The 17,848-nt window shown below is 40.8% G+C and overlaps 1 protein-coding gene across 1 annotated transcript in view; it reads right to left on the bottom strand.

Moving 5' to 3' along the window:
- LOC121951703 (supervillin-like) overlaps positions 1-15,679 on the bottom strand; it is a 50,567-nt gene extending 34,888 nt beyond the window's left edge. Inside the window, 12 exon segments of the mRNA XM_042498144.1 lie at positions 1,368-1,463; positions 1,750-1,886; positions 2,174-2,235; positions 2,344-2,381; positions 2,591-2,761; positions 3,255-4,595; positions 9,594-10,431; positions 11,455-11,603; positions 11,699-11,756; positions 11,864-11,955; positions 13,123-13,186; positions 15,552-15,679. Of these exon segments, the coding sequence (XP_042354078.1) occupies positions 1,368-1,463; positions 1,750-1,886; positions 2,174-2,235; positions 2,344-2,381; positions 2,591-2,761; positions 3,255-4,595; positions 9,594-10,431; positions 11,455-11,603; positions 11,699-11,756; positions 11,864-11,955; positions 13,123-13,186; positions 15,552-15,612 (3,107 nt within the window). The 5' untranslated portion in view covers positions 15,613-15,679.
- Between the last annotated feature and the right edge of the window lie 2,169 nt (positions 15,680-17,848).

Below are 17,848 nucleotides of genomic sequence, written 5' to 3'. Positions count from 1 at the left end.
ATGTAACCTTTTTTCTTTACTGACATTTGTGACCTGTATGTGAGAGATACTGCAAGAGGGAATGCTTGGAAACTGGGCATGGAGAGTACTGAATGACTTATTGTGTAAACACCGACTTCCTTCCCCTATAAGGTGCACAGCTAAGAAGCAGCACATGAGGGTGGCAGAAATAACAAGGTAAAATGAGCTGGATGAAAGGATCAGCACTGCAACCAGGAGAGGGAGATGAAGAGTAAAATGTCTCTGTGGCACATTTACATGGTTTAGTGCAAACAGCAAATTAAGTTCATAGGAGAAAAACAGCTCTAAATTTCAGTTGGTTGCAATCAGCAGTTTCCTTGGGGTAGAAGTATAAAATTAATAGATGTCAAGCAAAGGTTAGCTCTTTTTTATAGCTTAATTACAAAGTAATATTTAGGATAATAGCAATGAATCCTTATTTGGTAAAATACTTACATTCATTACGACTAAGAGTCTAACAAATCTCTTTCTAAATCGTATGTCTCTTCACATGTTTGGCCCTTTGGAACCGCAGAAAATTGGCCTGTGTTCATTCGAAAACATGGAAAGAAGGCAATGAGCAGCTTAATAAGAAATTACCAAAAAAATTAGCAAGAAATTTGTAAAAAGTTGCAAGGAAATTTGCTGAAATTAGCAGCCAAAAAGGGGTAAGAAAAGTAACTAAATAAAAAAACAGATCATGTACTCTAAACATTCTAAAATAAATTAATAAATAATATATATATATAAAAATAAATAATAATATATAATATAAATTATAATATATATTATTATAATAATATTTCCTGTAATCTAATTTTAAATATGTAATTACAATTGTTATAAATACAGGTTTCTTTATCATATATTATTATTACAAAATCATTTGGCATATATTTTCAAGTTTTAGGTCATTTTTTGTCACTATTTTATTTATTTATTTCAATTTTATAGGACATCTCATACCAAGTTCATTGCCTTTTTTCATGTTTTTGAGAGAAATCCCATTTCAAATGTGTAAATACTTTCAAAAGGAAACTGATGCTATGCAAGAAAACTGATGTCCATCCAGGTTTCAAAGGGTTGATAACAAAAAAAGAGAACATATTCCTCATATCCCACGAAGTTCAATCTACAGGAATGCTTTCATTAATCTGAGATCTTGAAAATGATTTAAACCCAGTTGTTTTCATGCAATAGATACATTCTGAGGATTAAAGTAAAACACAACCACATTTATCCAACAAGGGTAGAACAAGCATAGATGCGCATTATTCAAATGAGTAAGCAACACATGCGCACACACACACACACACACATATACATATACAAAGCGCATATAAGTAAGCAGCCCAGTCCAGCTATACCTGATGCTGGTCACACTGGTGCTGACTACAGTAGGGCTGGGGACACGAGTTACACTAGTGTGGATGCCAGGAGGTTGTGACGATGTGGCAGGATCACTTTAAAGTGAACAAAACGAGGTATAGATTGGGGGAAAATGTGGAAAAAAAGATAATGCAAGGCAAAATATAGTCACTGAAGAGGTGGGGAGAGGAGGAATGAACAAGTTAATCTCTGAAAGAAGTTGACAGAGGTGTCTGAAGAGACAGAGAGAAATGACCAACAATTACAGACAAGAGGAAGTTAACAAAAAAATAAGAGGAGTGATAGGAAAAAGAGAAGAATAGAGAACGACAATATTTTCTGATGCAAAATACAGCCATACAAGCAATACACAAGACCTACCTTGAAGCATTGACTACCTCCCTGTTGGTGACAGGTTGCGTGTGTGACCGATCCTGAACTCTTCTCAGGCGCCGTTCTACAGCAGCGTTTCGAGAGCGAGGTTTGGGAACGCCTCCATCAGATGTCCTTTCTAGTTCCTGAAGGAATATGTCAGGAAAACAATAGTACTTTGACTTAGTAAAATTGAGGCCCTGACAGTGATATCTGAACTGAGGGACATGATGTATGTATGTATGTATGTCTGTGAACATACAGTTAACTAAATACGGCACCTGAAATCCCCTAATGACCACCGTATGCTGTAAATTTGAACAAAACTACTTTTGGTTTTTAGGTTATTGTTTTTAAGACATTGCTCAATAAATATGTACATATATATAGTATTAATAATCAGATTGAAATGTACATAAAGTAGAAAGTTTACCCTGAAGAGAGACCTCTTGGCAGCTACACTCATCTTGGCTCTGTCATCCAGCTTTTCTTCATCTAATGAAGAAGGGAGAGGAATCCTGTTACATGGCATCAAACTGCATCTAAACATCTCTAAAATGCCAAAAACTTCCCTAAAATATTAAGAATTATGACTGAACTTACCCTCAGGATCCTGTAGCTGTGCTGGACTTAGACAAGACCTGCAGAAAACATGAATATACATCAAGCATCAGCATTAAAACTGTGTTGTTTTTTTTTTATTTGAGGAACCACTGGATATTATTATGATCTGAATGCCACCCTAGAACCATGCTCTCCCATTCAATTCAGTATACTAAATAAATAAATCGTGATGAAAAAATGATTCTGAAGAGCTCCTGCAGATCGCTACAGAGAGCGCCTCCTGTACCTATCTGACTCCAGCCGCTCCGCAGAGGTGATGGGCTGGGTCCTAAACCTCTCCGACATGCGACTGTCTCCTGGAGTGATGTAGCGTCGAGGCCTCCGAGCACCCCTGTCCCGATCACTGCCGCCAGCCGGATCTACCTCCATTGCTGACAAATCTACTTTAGTAGTCTCACTTTTAGAAGTAGATTTGAGTAGATTTAGAAATATTGACAAGGACAACAAAAAGGAAAAGTAGAAGTACAAAACTATTAGCAATGGTTGGATTTGATGTTGTTTTAGTGGCAGAAACTGCCCTCAAGTTAGAAAAACAGGATATTGATGTTGATATTGATATTGATATTGGTGCACACGCTGAGCAAAACCTAACTGCAACCCAACTGTGAAGAGCCATTAGACAAAGTTAACATGCAGAGACAAACAAATTCCAAAGAGCAACTTGGAAGAACTGATTTGCATAAGTAAGTTAAGCTCCAAAAAAGAAAGCAGCCATTACAACGAATATAAAAATGGTAGATGTCATTCAAATAAACACTGAGATATTTCATGCCAGAGAATTAGAGTCTATCAGCATCATTTTCTTGGATTATTTATTTGCAACAGTTTAGGAGCACGGAGTTAGACAGTAATTTAGCGATGCAACAGAGAGCCCATGCCAGTGAACCTACAACTCAGGTTTCCTGTTGGCATTCTCCAGATAAGAGTGTCGTAGCTGTGCTACCGACACCCTGGTGTCTAGGGCGCCCATCTCCCCGTTAGCCATCCCTGATGGCGGGATTGTCCTCGATGTCTCTCTGTTGGCCGCTGCCCTCTCCATGCGATACATAGCAGCATGCTGGCTTATACCAATATCTGACATGGAGCGGGTTCGTATTTTGGGTTTGGGGCCTCCACTCATCTCCACGCTTCTGTGTTTGGCCTGAGGCAAAGAGGAGCCTTTCTGGAGATAAACAGCTGAGTCAAACCTCCCTGATTGATCTGGCTGCTGCTTCTGAGGCTCAAAGTCTTCCTTTAGTTGGGGTTCTTGTTGATTTCTCTGTACGGCTTGCTGCTGACTTGGAGGCTCTTGCCTTTGGAGCTCAAACTCCTGTTGTTTTTGTGACTGCTGTTTTCTTTGAGTCTCTTGTGGCTGCCTTGAACGATCAAACTGTTGCTGCATTTGAGGATCTTGCTGTTGAAGTTGAGCACCATATTGTCTCTTTCTGGGATCGTGCTGTTGTGTTGGGGGCTCTTGCTGCTGAATCTGGGGCTCTTGGTGGCACACAGGCTCTGAGGGTTGATGCTGCCTGGTGTGCTGACGTACTGAAGCGTGGTATGGTTGCATAGACCTGAACACTCTTTCCTCTTGGCTTTCATGACTAAAGAGATGCTCTCTGCCTCTTTCTCTGATCCTCTCGACATTTCTCTCCCTCCCCCTCTCCCTGGGTCTATCCCGATCCCAGTCTTCCTCGCCTCGACTCGCCCTCCTCCGTTCTGGGCTGTAGTTCTGCCAGTCCATGTCTTCATGCCGGCCCCTATGAATATCATCCACACTCTTTTCCCTTCGGCGGATCTCTGAAGGCAACACAGCTTTCCTGCTCTTCAGCAGACCCTCTGTATGGGCCTCTTCCTTGAGGGCCTGCCTGGCTTCCAATCTTGCCTCCCTGTGCGCGGCATGGATTTGGTCGGCACTCACTCTCCTCCGTGGTTGTACTTCAGGAGGTCCAGGAAGTTTAGCAGAGGCTGCTGGGGCAGTGATGGCCAAATAGGGCTGAGAGTCGGCAGCAGGGCCAGATTGTTGGTATTCAGGGGCGGAGAGAGGGTAGACTGTTTGGCCGTGGGTAGGATGGTGGCCTGGGCTGGGCTGAGGCTGGAGAACAGTCCTTTGCTTGGTAGGCTCTGGGTGTTGTGGCGTATACTGAGCAGTGTTCTCCTGAGTATGCTGTTTGTTACCCTGGTGCCTGTCTGGACTCCAGTCAGGGGGCTTCTGGACAGTTTCATCCCTGGATAATCGTTCCCTTACTCGGATTCTTGGGGAAAGGAATGGATAAGGTACACTGAGATTCTAGTTCAGTTTAAGACCTACGGCACTCTCCAAACTCAACTGAACAAGTGCTGACTAACTAGCAAATACATTTTTCTCTGTAGGACACAAAGGATGGTAAATCATGATATGAACAAGCCGCAATTTTATGGGGGGCTATTTGCAGAGGCGGCCGTTAGGACAGACAAACTTAACACCCACAGTTAAAATCTACAAGTATTTGACTGATTTTAATCTCACACACACTTACTTTAATCCCCACTAAAAATTGCATACTGTGAAACATATTGCACAAACGTTTATGACATGAGACTATCACGGGGCCAACTTGAGCTCCCAAATCCTGCACTAGAATTGCAACAAGGTCAAGTAGCAGCATGCAGTGGGTTTAAATTTGAGTCTAAGTTCAAACAACTCTCTCTCTCTCTCTCTGATGTCTCCGTGCCAAAAAAGTAAGCCAAACTATTTTCATCTACAACCTTTTGACCTTTGGTAGCCAAAGGTTCCTCTAATCTCATTGTAGACCACTAAGCCAGACATAATTGATGGGCCTCTGCTTTATCTGACATGGCATGAAGGACTTACACAGCACTACATGAGTACACACCAATACAAGCTAGCATAAGCAGGTGATAAGGCCACAAAGGCAGTCGGTGCCAGTGGCATATACTGAACATTGAATATATTAGGTAAAACACATCAGACATTACAGAGTGTGTTGGCTTTTCTTCCAGTATTTCTTGATATTTTTGCAAATGGAGCATCAAAGAATTATGTGCACCAATAAAATCATTCAAGCTTAACTAACTCTCTCTAAAGGTTTGCCATGCTTCTCTGAATTTCACCTGTCCATACAGCTCAACAGCTGGCCATGGGCCTTCTTCTTTTCGCAGGCTATCAGTAAGTCAGCTATGTCACATATCTGGGCCATCATCCAGTCCAGAAATATATGTATACCCGAGGCCTTTAATGGAAAACCCTCCAAGGAAATGCAAATAAATTCAATTATTTCTGATCACCTCTTTCTCTTCAGAATCCTTTCAGCACAAAATTATGTCATGTGATTAAAAAAACATACATGCAAGTTCTCAAGGGGGGATGGAAGTCTTATGCAACAACATTGTCAAAGTCATTGACAGGGTACAAGACTCAGATGTAATTTCATAGGGACCAATGGCCCAGAATCTGAGGAGGGGGGGTCTGAGTGCAGCCTCAGCTGACAAGTGCTGAGTTAGTGGGTCTACGACTGACTGGGCCAGGGCATCGAGCTGACTAATGCTGTCACCCTATCAACTCTGGTTCATTAACACCACTCAACTGCTCATAAAGCCCAGGCCACACACAGCCACAACTTATTTAACAAGAATGATGGTATTGTGTTGATGGACATAAGGTCGGTTTTACAAAGTTCTGGGTATGTTTGTAACGTTATCTGACTTATGTGGCAGAAGAGTTGCAACATGGTCAAGTACCCCTGTTTCCTGCAAGGTCTTTTAGAAGCAAAGTATTGAGTAAGCAGAGACTGTTCTTCTACCATGTTTTAGAAGAGCAAATAGGACTGTTAGTAAGGTCTGGTATGTAGTGGAACAAGGACTAAACCAGAAAAATTCTGTTATGATTCTCACTTGATATGTAGAGGGGATTTAATCAAGATCTGAGACTACTGAAATGATTGAAAAGAAACATTTTGAAGGATTTAGTGGCATCTATCAGTTAGGGTTACAGACTGCAATAAGCTGAAACTTTTCCTGTGTGCCATGCATGAACTCCTGATTAGGAATCCTTCAAAGTTCATTTTTAGAAAGAAAAATCAGGTCATTTATATCAGCAAAAACATTACAAATCACAGTTTCTTTGATGCTGTTCAGCTTGTCACTTGCAGCTGAACAGCACCTGCTAATTTGTGCTCAACTTTTTTCTCTGATTACTTAAGATCCAGACATTCAGGAGGTTTTTACTGGCAGCCAAATTATCCACAGAGGTCTCTTCCTCTCCAAAAAGAACAGATCTGGTAAAAAAAAAAACAACAAAAAAAACACAACAACCCTGTGCAGATATTAACAGCTCATTCTAAGGTCATGAAAACACAAGAATTCTTATTTTCTTTAGTGATAATACATTAAAGACATCATACTTACTTTCTTTTATTCCATCACTGACTAAATACCCCCCTAAATCCTACACACTGGACCTTTAAAGAGTTTTCTGCTTTTGTTTAGTTTTTCGCTATTATAGCATAAATGAGAGTCATGATGGCAAAAAATGTTGCTCCAGAAAAACAGATGAAAATGAGTGTTATGTATTCAGTAAATCTTTGATGAATAACTGTTACATTGTAAGACTAAGTTAGGGATGAAATTCGTCTGTTGAAAACTGTAAATCCACTCAGATCCACAAACTTGAAATACATGTTAAATAGAAGACCATGACACCAGTTAATAAAGAAAGTATTACTGAATTAAATATAATATTGCACCGTTAAAGGGTATATCTACAGGAAAGAGTTAGCTGTGTGTCCACCCAGAACGTGTTTTTAAAGTGCTGGTTTGTTACTATCCTTTTTTAAAGGTGTTTCCAAAAGTATCATTACAAGTTATCTCTATTAAAGACCAGTAAAAATGTTTTGAATACATTTACACCTACTTTCATAATTCTCAAAGTGCCACGAGTACTGTGTGATTGAGATTAGAGACCGAAAAAAAAAAGATAATCTAATTACAAACCGGATCAGCTCTTTCCTTATCAATACTGCCAGCTTAAACACATGTACCCAGTGGACTACAGGGGGGCTTTGTAAGTTCTTTTCACTGATGGCATCCTGAGCAGACAGTACCTTGAAGGCCAGCTGGATACTGCCTCTGTTTCACTCTCTGCATCCGTGTTGAGAGACCATTCGCTCTTTGACAGGGCAGCCAGGCTACAAGATGGTGTAGTGACAGTGTCAAACCCTGAGGGGGAACTCCTGATCATTATTTTAGAGATCAGAGCACTGATCAGCTGAACTTTAAACAGGAATGTCAGATATTGTGGATGTCGAGCAGTCTGATCATTACTTCCAAATAGGAGATCATGTTTCATTTCGGTCTGTTGGTTTGTTTGTCAGCAGAATTATGGAAAAAAAAAAAAAATAGTGGCTTGATTTTCATGAAACGTGGTGGAGAGGAGTAGCATGGACCACATATGGACAAATTAAATTTTGGATAGGATCCAAATCACTGGTTGAATACACACATTATGTTTCACTTCCGTTAACATTGCGAGATACGGTATTTGACCTTTGCTAACGTCTGCCCTTTTCATGTGAATCTCTAGTTGTTTAGAGGGTCCATGTAAAATTTGGTGTGTTGTGCAGTTTGCACATGCTAAAATGTCATTTATGTGACTATTTGTTATGGTGTTATGTTTTGCTGAAGTCACTGTTTCACCTTTATAAATATGGATGCCACTATTTGTAGGTTTCAGTTCGTAGCACAGCTTATCACTAGTCTCTGCATCAAGTCAAATTCTTTCCTTTTTTCATTGACTTTACTTGACACATTATAATTCTCTTTCCTTTTATGGTAGCATATTCAAGTTTATATAGAAGGTGACATAAGCTCTTCACTAATGAACCAAGCTGCTGTTAAATCAGGGTTACCTCTTGGGGCAAGCGGCGAAATCATATCCCCTCCAAAAACCAACCCTGCAATCTTCCCTGCTGCCCTGCAACCTTTTCCTGATGAGCTCCCTTGAGCACCTTTCCATGTGAAACTGGAGCTGGGCAAGCATGTCAGAGCCGGACCCACAGTCTAGAAAGATCCTAATACTGGCATACAGTGCTTCAAGCAGCAGGCTGGTTAGCTCAGCAGCTGGTGGACAGCCCAAAGGCAACAACTTCTAAATAAGTCAGTTTATCTTTTTCAGATTTTCTGTCACTTGAGTTATAGCAACAATAATTTTGTCACATACTTAGTGATGCTCAATTAAAATTAAAAAAAATTAATAAATATAAAATAAATAATAATATTAATATTAAGATAAATCTAAATAAAAAATAAATATAAAAAATAAGTATATATAAATATAAAACACGATTCTATTTTTTGTAACGTATCACGAAGCAGCAACAGTTAACCACAAGTTCATAATGAGACAAGTGGTAGGGCCATAGTCAGTGTGCACTTAAGTTTGTGTGATTTGGAGATCAATAAGATTTACATTCCTTCTTCTTTTCTGCTGTGTTTTGTTGCCGATTTTTCTAGATTTTATTCAAGTTAAGTCATGATCTTTATATTGCATGTTTACAAGGCTTGAAGTTACAAGTTCTACTGTGACTGAAGGTTTTTACAATTCAGTAGCTAAAAAAAGATGTGTAATTTGTATGAATTCATGCATTAGTTAATCTCATTTTATCATTACGCAGAGGCCTGGCCTACTGTATACATGAAAGAGCAGTGGATATGTTGACTGTATCCAGTGTTTCATTGGTTTGACCACTGAGTGATTAATTGCTTGTGTGTTGTGAATAATACAGAAAATATAAACATTTTACACAGATTCCAATTGCAACATTATTCTAAAATATCGCAATTCGATTATTTTCCCATTTCACTCAGCCCCTACTCCTGTAGAATATTTTAAGCAATCAGTGGATCAGTGTAAATACTGTAAGGAAACAGAGGTTCATGTGGTCTTAACTTCTCAGAACAGCTAAAAATACCAGGCACATCGGACTTTTCATGTTGAGATCACTTCATGTGTAGCAATAAACTGCAGTGAGAACATGTGCATTTGTGATTGTCATCATAGACTTTAAAGGTGTATTCGATTTTTTTAAAGACAAAATACCCAAAATTAGGTATTTTTGTGATTTTTTTGATTACTTTTGTACTATCACATCTTGATTAAGCGTTATCCATTATATCAGACCTATATCTTGGAGTTAAGTGGTCGGACGTATTTCATATATTTTTTGAACATTACAACCCATGTTTTATAAACTCACCCCTGTCTGTTGAGGATGCTGTGGGCCTGCTGCTCTATGAATAAATCCCCAGGTGAGATGCCATAGCGAGTGGAGGGCAGGGAGGCCCGGCGGGCGGTGCGAGGTGAGCTGGGCACCGCTGCGATACTGTAATCCCTGGTGGGGGCGGGGCTTGGCTCCTGGTGGGAGGCGTCCTGGTGGTGGGGGGACTGCTGCTGCTGCTTTTGGGGCTGGTGTGGATGCAGCTCCTGGGTTCTGGATCGAGAAGTGACTGAACGATCTTGAGCCCCGCCACGCCGGTAATTCTCTATGTTCATCGCTCTTTCCCGCTCTGAAAATCTTCTTGGCCTTTCTTGTGTTGGGGGAGGGGCTTGGTTTGAGTGTGTCGAGCTGGTAGTGGAAACAGGGGCGGGATCTGGATGAGTCCTCATGTAAACCCTGCCCACTCCAGAGCGGTATGGCACCCTGGGCTCCCGTCCTTGTTCTTCACCTTCTTGTCTGTCTTTGTCTCGCCTGGCAGCCGTTTGTCGGTCAGAGGCGTCTGTGTCACGCCTGGAACGGTAGCGTGGTGTGTAATCAATGTCTGCCTCCTGATCCAGGAGAATGCCATAGCGCTCTGAAAGCTGCCGGCGGCGCTCAGCTTTGTAGCGGGCGATTCGTTCAGCCTTAGAACTGAGGCTGGTGGTGTCTGTGGGTCCAGATGTGGGTGTAGAAGAGGTCGATAACGTTACTGGGTCAACATACACCAACATGGGCTCTGGTCGGCCGCTGCCAACACCACCTTTGACCTGATGTGATCTGTCTTGAGATGAAAGCTGCTTCTGGGGTGCCTCCAGCTCCTCTCGACTGTAACGCCTCACTGTGGGAAATAGTGGAAGACTTCATTACTTATCAAAAAAACTCCCTGACAACCAAGAATCATGCCACTTTTTTGTCACATGGAAGTTACTTTAATGACCAACGCGGATGCGTTATGGCATCCTCTTGGAGCCATGGAACTGAGGCTGGTGGTGTCCCTGGGTCCAGATGTGGGTGTCTTGAAGATTAGGAGGGCACTATAAAAGTGCAAGTTTATTTATTTATCTCATTTACTAATAACAGTAGCAGAATTTTTTTTCAGACTCACAGCAAAAGAAGGCTTGCCCAGGAGAAAGTGTGAAATGTGGGCCAAAGTATTTATACTTGTAGGACTGATTTGTGCTTGTAAATTTGACTTATACCAGTAAACCTGGTATTTACCATAAAAACTGAGTTGTGTGTGAACTTTTTTCACTCAAACAGATGGACATGTAACTGCAAACCTTTTTTTTTGTAACTATATATTCTTTATGTTGCACATATTAGGATTTATTTGTATGAATCTTTTGAATTTGTGAACAAATTGTCATGCACAGCTCTCCTTCAAATTCAAAAATTTGACAACCCTATTTGACCCTTCAGTTTTCATGCAAGTCAGTTCGAGTCCAAAGTTTATGGTACGTAATTCAATTAAATCTCCTATCCCATGTGACACAAAAGTGACATTATACTAAGAAAAAACGTCACAGAAAATCATATGAATAAGGGAATCACTTCTTGCAAAATGCAACAACATGCAACATGTGTTTTCATTTCACCGACACAGTTACATTCAGTTAACCTGCAGTATAGCTGCTCAGTATCACCACATACATCAACTGTTGGCCACTGAGCAGCTCAACTGGAGGAGAAGCATGTTGAGACAACAGGGAAAGACGAAAAACCTATTTCAACATATCAGCATGTTAAATCATATGGTTTACAAATACTGAATGACAAACGAGTTCTTTTTCAAACATAAGAACACTTCAGGAGTGTCAGTCCAGCAGCAGTATGTTTTTGCAGTGCATCGTGCCATGCTTACCCATCACACAAGGCTCACAGGAATCTGAGGCGCGGGTGTACCGCGGAGGATCCTCCTCCAGCATTCTGTTGGCGACCAAACCACCAGGCACCAGCGTAGGTGGAACATCACTTTCAATCCCCTCCAGACGCCGAGCTATTCTCTCCTTTCTGTCACAGACAAAAGGCAGAGGGTAAAGGTCAGCAGAAGTTTTTATGACAATATTTAGACATGCTAATGTGAAAATAGTGAGCCCTGAATATACCTGTTCATTCCCAATTCCTTTGTGACAGCTCCCTCAAAGTATTTCTTCAACTCTGACACTGAATATTAGAACAGAAGACATTCATTTAGTATCATAAACATCTCAAGAACACCAAATTATTTGTTTTATTCTGAATCATCGTGTGTTATTAGAGCCAATGCACACCCTTGGGAAGGACAACCAGAAGTTTGGCATCTGTATCTGACACACTCTTGACCAAGTTGGTCTTTTCACCCAAGGAGAAGTCGGTCTGAAAACTGAATAACAAAACAGAGTCACAGTCCTGTTATCAAGACAAATTTATTATATTCTAAATTCCTAATGTGCTCAAATAAATACTTCATCAAAATAACGGATTGGAAGTGCTCCCCTCTCAAATATGTGTATGATGATTATAAAACGCAGCTGTTTTATTTTAATTTCCTCAGTGACAAAACAGTGCTGATGCCAAAAGCAGGAAACTATATTTCTCTACAGTTTGTTGAGATTAAATGCCAACAATGAATTGCGCATAGTTTGCAATTTTCGCTGTGCACACAACTCTGCCTCAAACGTCTTAAAGAGGTGACAGCAGGTAAAGGTGAAACTCAGCTGGTGTCACTTCCAACAGGATCCAGCTTAAGAACTAGGTCAGCAAGTCCAGATTTTACTCAAAGTGGAAACAGACAATCAAGGTCCTGTCTTAATGTCTTTACATGGCACATCAATAAGCCAGGATAAATAAACTCTCGTCCTTTCTTTACAAACTATCTATCTTTATTGTTCAAACATGGCTTTAAAGTTTTTTAATTCTCATTTCTAAACTCGACTGGATTATTGAAGTTTGTCGTCTTCAGTGTGTATCAATTTTCATTGATAAAGATCCAAATACCTTAAAGGAGCAAATCAGTTAAAACCGCTCCTCACTCCGAGTTTATGATCAAGTGTATCAAAAAGTTGTGCAGATTAATTGCAGAGGAGCTGCTTATCATGTTGCTTTTTTACCTTTAAAATAAGATTTTCAAAGTTGAATCTTTATCTTAAACAATTGATAAATAAAAAATATGCAAAGCACATTGGTGAATTGTCTCTTACATTTTCTGTTCCTGTGATGGTAAGTGCTAGGAGCTCTAATGCTGAACAACCAGAGGAAACTTTGAACTAATGCAAGAGGGGGCTTTAAGCAACATGCTCCTGCAGGAGGTATTATAATGCCATGTGAACAAAAAAGTGTCTTAGGATAAGCTGTTCCAGGCATCTCCAGCTCTTAATGCTTGCTGCGCATGATAAGCTAAAGCTCTCTGCTGTAGTAAAACCTATATCCTTACATATCCTTATCTTGATGAAACAGCAAAAGTGACATAAAAATATAACATGTCAGTTCAGTAGCGCTACCATTCTTTTACCCAGGTCTGTGTGCTGGCTGCAGAGACACAAAAACCCACCTTAAGGTTTCGGATGGAAACGAGGCTGAGCTGCAAAGCTTGGGGCGAGCTTTAGATCCAAATTCTAAAAAGAGAGACACGATTTGGTCAAACTTGCATAAAAAAGTTTAAAGTTTACATTCCACCTTTAAAATCAATGGCCAATGTATGTATGGACAAAAGTATTTTGGGACTATTGAATCTAATTTTTGCCCAAATAAAGCGTACATTTCTGGCATTTGGAATTACAGTAGATTTACATTGTAAAAAGGATCCTAAAGAAGTAAGTCTGTGTTCAGACTAGCTCCTAAATTCATTTCATTAAGACCTTTGTGTAGCACAGCAAGGTCACAACACAGAGAGCTAAGGCAACAAATGTTGGATTAATTCTTCCAGTCATTAATTCTTGGTGACCACTTATAATTTTGCGGCTCGCGGGAGACTGGAGCTCCTAGCTGACATCAGGTCAAGAGGCGGGGTTCACCCTGGACAGCTTGCCAGACTATCACAGGGCTGACAAATAGAGACAGACAGCCATTCACACTCACATTCACACCTACAGGCGATTTAGAGTCCCCAGTTAACCTAACCTGCATGCCTTCAGACTATGGGAGCATGTAAAAACTGGACCTCCTGCATCTTACTTCACTGTCTTCTCATCATCTGAAGAAACATGATGATGAATACTGCAAGTTTTAGGCACTTGCCAGTGGTTTGATGATGATTCCTATTCATGCTACCCCCCAACCAAACCCCCCCTACCAAAAAAAGTATACTAGTACTAGTGTTTGACAGACTAGAGGAAACCAAAGCCCATTCAGAAATCTCACATTACTTGGAACATACTTCACAAACTCTTTTATGACCCCTTAAAGGTATATTACCAAGAAAACCTTATTATAAAGGTAAGTTTTTGGTAGTTTTTGGTAGTATGCTTTTGTAAATAGCAACAAACATCATGACTTTCATTAATGCAATACTACAACCACAGTATTCATTCAGCACCTGTACTGTAATAACATTAATTTAACTTTGTACATCTTACCTTACCAGTATCTTACCTTTGCCCATTTCTTTTATAAATTGTTTATATGCAACTGGAAAGTGAATTAAAATGAGTCACTTGACATCTGTCTGAGTAAACACCATCAATGTGCTGTTCAGTTTTGACAGGACATTTCAAGCCTAAGTGAGTCACTTGTCCAAAGAGGTTACTCAGAAAGTTTACATCTAGTTCCCAGCTGATAGTTGACCCTTTTGCTCTCACATCACAGTAACAGTGCCCTGTTGTAAAGTTGTATCCCAGTATAGGAGGCAGATCACATTACTGCTCCAGACGCCTCCAGGACACCTACAGCCTATTTTGGCCCCCAAAGACTGTGTGGCTGTAGCAGGGAACGATTGACAGGATAAAAAGTATGGAAGCAAAAGGTGTGGTAGATGTAGAGCCCTAATTCTCAAATAGACCTCGAGTTCAAGGGCTTCTCAGCATTTTGTGCAGTGACCTAGTGAAATTCAAGACCTCAAAAGTGACAACTTTTGATGTAAGGAAGGGAGGTCAGAATTTGACACAAGCGAACCCTAACCCAGAAATCTGAGGAAATGTGAAGGCATTATTTTGTTTAAAATCCACAATGATTCAAGATTTTTGAAGGCTTTGTGTACATGTGTCTGTGTACTTTGTGTACATGTGTCTGTCTGGAAAGCCCCTTCGACAGAAGTCAGTCTGGCTTTCCTTGGAAACGCCTGCAGGTTGTCAACAAAGCAAGCAGTACAAGGTTGACAGTGCCAGAGAGCAGCTTAGGCTGCTGACGGCCCAAAAGTGAGCCCAGTGAGGAGAGGGATTTTCTATAAATATTCAGAAGTGTAAAAAAAGACTTCCCGAGCGAACAGGTCCTTCACTTGCACACTGTCTGTTTGGAAAGTTTGGTTGCTGGTTGAACATAGACAGCACTCCTCCACCTCAATGGGCAATGATGGAGTGCACTAACAAGGCAGAACATCAGAGAAAAAGAAACCGGGAAAAGCATAACAGATAGCACATAGCAGCACACACCTGTTGAAAATAGCATCAAATGATAATCAAAAATTATCTTTAACTCCACAACTCCATCAAAGCAGTGTGATGCTATTAGATATAAACTTAGCGCATGTATTCAAAACCCTAAAATGTCTTAGACAAGGATGAGTAACTCTTACGCACATCATGAATCCTCGTTTCATTAGATCCAACCAAGCAAACAGAAGCAAAGAAAGAAATTAACAAGGAAACCTCTTGCCATGCCGAATCCCCCCTGCCTCACTAACAACCACCAAACTCTGTCATTTACCTCAGTAAAGAGCTAAATTGCATTAGCAAAGTCCCCCAAGCAGTCTAGTTAAGGGTATTCAAGTGGGTCAAGCAAGTCATCCTATAGAAAGACTGAGCCTTCCCCTTTCACAGGCCTTACCTTGGCCACATGGCTGCTCATGGTTCACATGGTAACTAGAGATCCATGGGTTTCGAAACATGTTTAGGGAGAAGAACAGAAGGATGCCTCGCTGCTAAACTCTCCTCCGGTCACAGCGGTGGTGACGGTGGTGGCAGCAGTGGAGGCGAGGGCTGCTACCGGCAAAGCAGACAGGCAGGGATGGAAGTGGTGACACAACCACACACACACACACACACACACACACACACACACACACACACACAAACACACACAGACAAGCACACGACCACAGTAGAATGACTCCCCTGGTTACACAGCAAGATACAGCCTACACGGACTGGCTGTCATACAGGATGTGTGTGTCGATGTGCATGTCTGTGTGTGTGTGTGTGTGTGTGTGTGTGTGTGTGTGTGTGTGTGTGCACGCAAAGGCAGCTGAGAGAGAGACAGCGCAGCAGGGTGCTAAAGCAGCTCAGAGCCCTAATCAGATTACGAGCAGAAATTAGCCTTGATGATAAAAACTCTAGAACAGGATTGGAGGAGGGTGCCAGCAGGGCTGCAGGGGATGGTATGGGGTCCAGGGCTACTGGAAGTCAGACGGGATCCTTAACACACGCACACATCAGACGTGCTTCAACCATGATGGCTAGCTGCCATCAAACTTCCAAAAACTAAAGCCAGAAATTGCATTGATATTATTAAGTTGCCAGATGGTTTATTTGCCAGATGTTTTTTTTTTGTTTGTTTGTTTTTTTTATGCAGTTGGAGTCTACCAAACCGTAAATCCAGTGCACCACTGGGAAGATGACTCATTATGCTTGTAAGGTTTTTACTGACAGCATTGTCTTGATGCCAGTTCGGCCAATAAGAAAGGTTCCATTAAGCTTTCACGTGCAAAGCATCTGAACATTAGTCATAATTTCCTGCATATTCTAATCTTCTCTCATTAAACACAACACAACTAACATGGATTTTTGACGATGTTGTTAAAAATCTTATAAAATAGCTACACCTCATTAAAGGGGGTATAGTTTACTTCATTTCTGCCCTTCCTCATTTTGACTACCCTCTCGTTCTCTACAACATACACATGCACACAGTGCAATTCACGAGTTATAACTCTGTGTCAGTACAGACATAATCAAAAGAGTGGGTGCAGACATAGTATCATCAAATAGATAACATAATGACCCACTTGTCTCAGTCATCACATCAGGAAGTTTGAGGCGAGTCAGACAAAGAGGGAGTTGAGGTCACAGTGAGTGTCCAGTACCCGAACAATCACATGACCCATCAGCATCTAACAGACACACAGTCTGTGATACTGTGATAGATATGCAAATACGCCAAAAGGGAAGCAACATAAGGCAGGCGGCTAATAAAACCAATCTTGTTTGACTGATGGAATTCTTTGGTTCTGCAGCTGCTACATAAATTGGATTTGTGTTTGCCAAGGCAGGCAAAAAAAAAGAGTATTTTTTCTGGGTTTTTTTTGTTTGTTACTAGGAATTGGCTCACTCAGAAAAAACATTAATTTTGCATTAATTTTCTACAAGAAAAGACGCTGTTAAATATGCAGTAAGATCTGCATGTATATATATATGTCTCACCAGACAGGTGAGCGAACTGACTTTTAAGACTTCATCAGAGCTGCTCGTAACTGAATTTATGACCAGTTTTACAATGACCAGGATTTAAGAGAAAAAAACAACACAAACTGACACCAATTACCTAAAGTTAGGGAGGATTTAGCAAAAATATTAACTTTAACATAAAACAGCTTCAACAGCTAAAACATGACTTTTTGGTGACGTTCATGCAAGCAGCACTTGGTGTTACCAATTATTTTTTATGCAATGTCTGTTTTCAATGCAATGTCGGGGTAAAAAAAGATTAATAAAATTATTCTTTCCATGTCTTAGTACTTTTAAGACTTTTGAAAGACTAATTTAAGACATTTTAATACCAATTAAGGCCTTATTCTTATATTGATGAGTTCAATGCCTTTTAAAGATCAGGAACTGTGCTTGCTGATTTAGAAGCCCCTCTTTTACATTTGTCAAACACTTTTGCAGTCTTAAGTCTGTCTTAGTCTTACTCACTTGCACACTCACTTGTCTGCTACTTTTTCTCACCCTTTCACACACTCCTCCCCCCGCACCTTCCCTAGTCTGCCTTGGCTCCCTGTAGACGCCCCTAATAAGGCAACATGTGTTGTGAGTGGCTGCCTCGGGGAGAGGTCACCCTGTCAGCCGTCCGGCCGTGTTTACCGGGGGGACCGTCTCCACGCCTGCTCGCTGCTCTGCCTTGTTTTC

The sequence above is a fragment of the Plectropomus leopardus genome, chromosome 12, assembly GCF_008729295.1.
Source record: "Plectropomus leopardus isolate mb chromosome 12, YSFRI_Pleo_2.0, whole genome shotgun sequence".
Lineage (NCBI taxonomy): Eukaryota > Metazoa > Chordata > Actinopteri > Perciformes > Serranidae > Plectropomus > Plectropomus leopardus.
The sequence above is the reverse complement of the archived record's forward strand: the minus strand, read 5'-3'. Positions and strand labels throughout refer to the sequence as shown.